The sequence below is a fragment of the Penaeus monodon genome, chromosome 21, assembly GCF_015228065.2.
Source record: "Penaeus monodon isolate SGIC_2016 chromosome 21, NSTDA_Pmon_1, whole genome shotgun sequence".
NCBI lineage: Eukaryota > Metazoa > Arthropoda > Malacostraca > Decapoda > Penaeidae > Penaeus > Penaeus monodon.
In genome coordinates this window covers 3,497,042-3,497,570 of record NC_051406.1, presented here as the reverse complement: position 1 = coordinate 3,497,570, position 529 = coordinate 3,497,042, and the positions used below count along the sequence as shown (strand labels likewise).

Below are 529 nucleotides of genomic sequence, written 5' to 3'. Positions count from 1 at the left end.
AGATATATCCATATTAGAAGTTCTGTGAAAAGTGTGTAAAGAATGCCATTGATCTTTATTTTCTTCCTATGAATAGGTATCATCCCAAAGGATGTGCTAGATCTTCTTATGAACAACATGTGTATCCAACTCCTATGCAAGTCAAGAGAGATTGTGGGAGCTTGCTTGTCCTTCTTCTTGGCCACTCTCTCATTCCTGCCAGTCCCAGTTATGTCTGAATATTTTGAGAACATCTTCAAGACCCTCTGCAAAATAGACCCTGACACCCAGCGCAAATTCCGCAGAAGAATGCGTGACATTCTAAGCAGACTTGTGAGGAAGTTTGGCAGCGATCGCCTCATGGGTGAGTGAGTTGCGTAAAATGAAGGCTAAATACCTTTAATCTCTGGACTGACAGCAGTTATACATGGGCATAAGGCGTCACTGCTTTACTGATTGGTTGGTTATTGGTTGTAGTTCTTTCTTGTATTCAGCGTCACATTTTATATCTTTCTTGGATGTTTTGAGATCAATTTCTGCTAGTTTAAGC

The 529-nt window shown here is 40.6% G+C and overlaps 1 protein-coding gene across 1 annotated transcript in view; it reads left to right on the top strand.

Annotated features, from left to right (window-relative positions):
* LOC119586112 (RRP12-like protein) overlaps nucleotides 1-529 on the top strand; it is a 12,127-nt gene that overhangs the window by 8,554 nt on the left and 3,044 nt on the right. Inside the window, exon 12 of the mRNA XM_037934803.1 lies at nucleotides 77-343. Within this exon, the coding sequence (XP_037790731.1) occupies nucleotides 77-343 (267 nt within the window). The remainder of the gene's footprint in view (nucleotides 1-76; nucleotides 344-529) is intronic.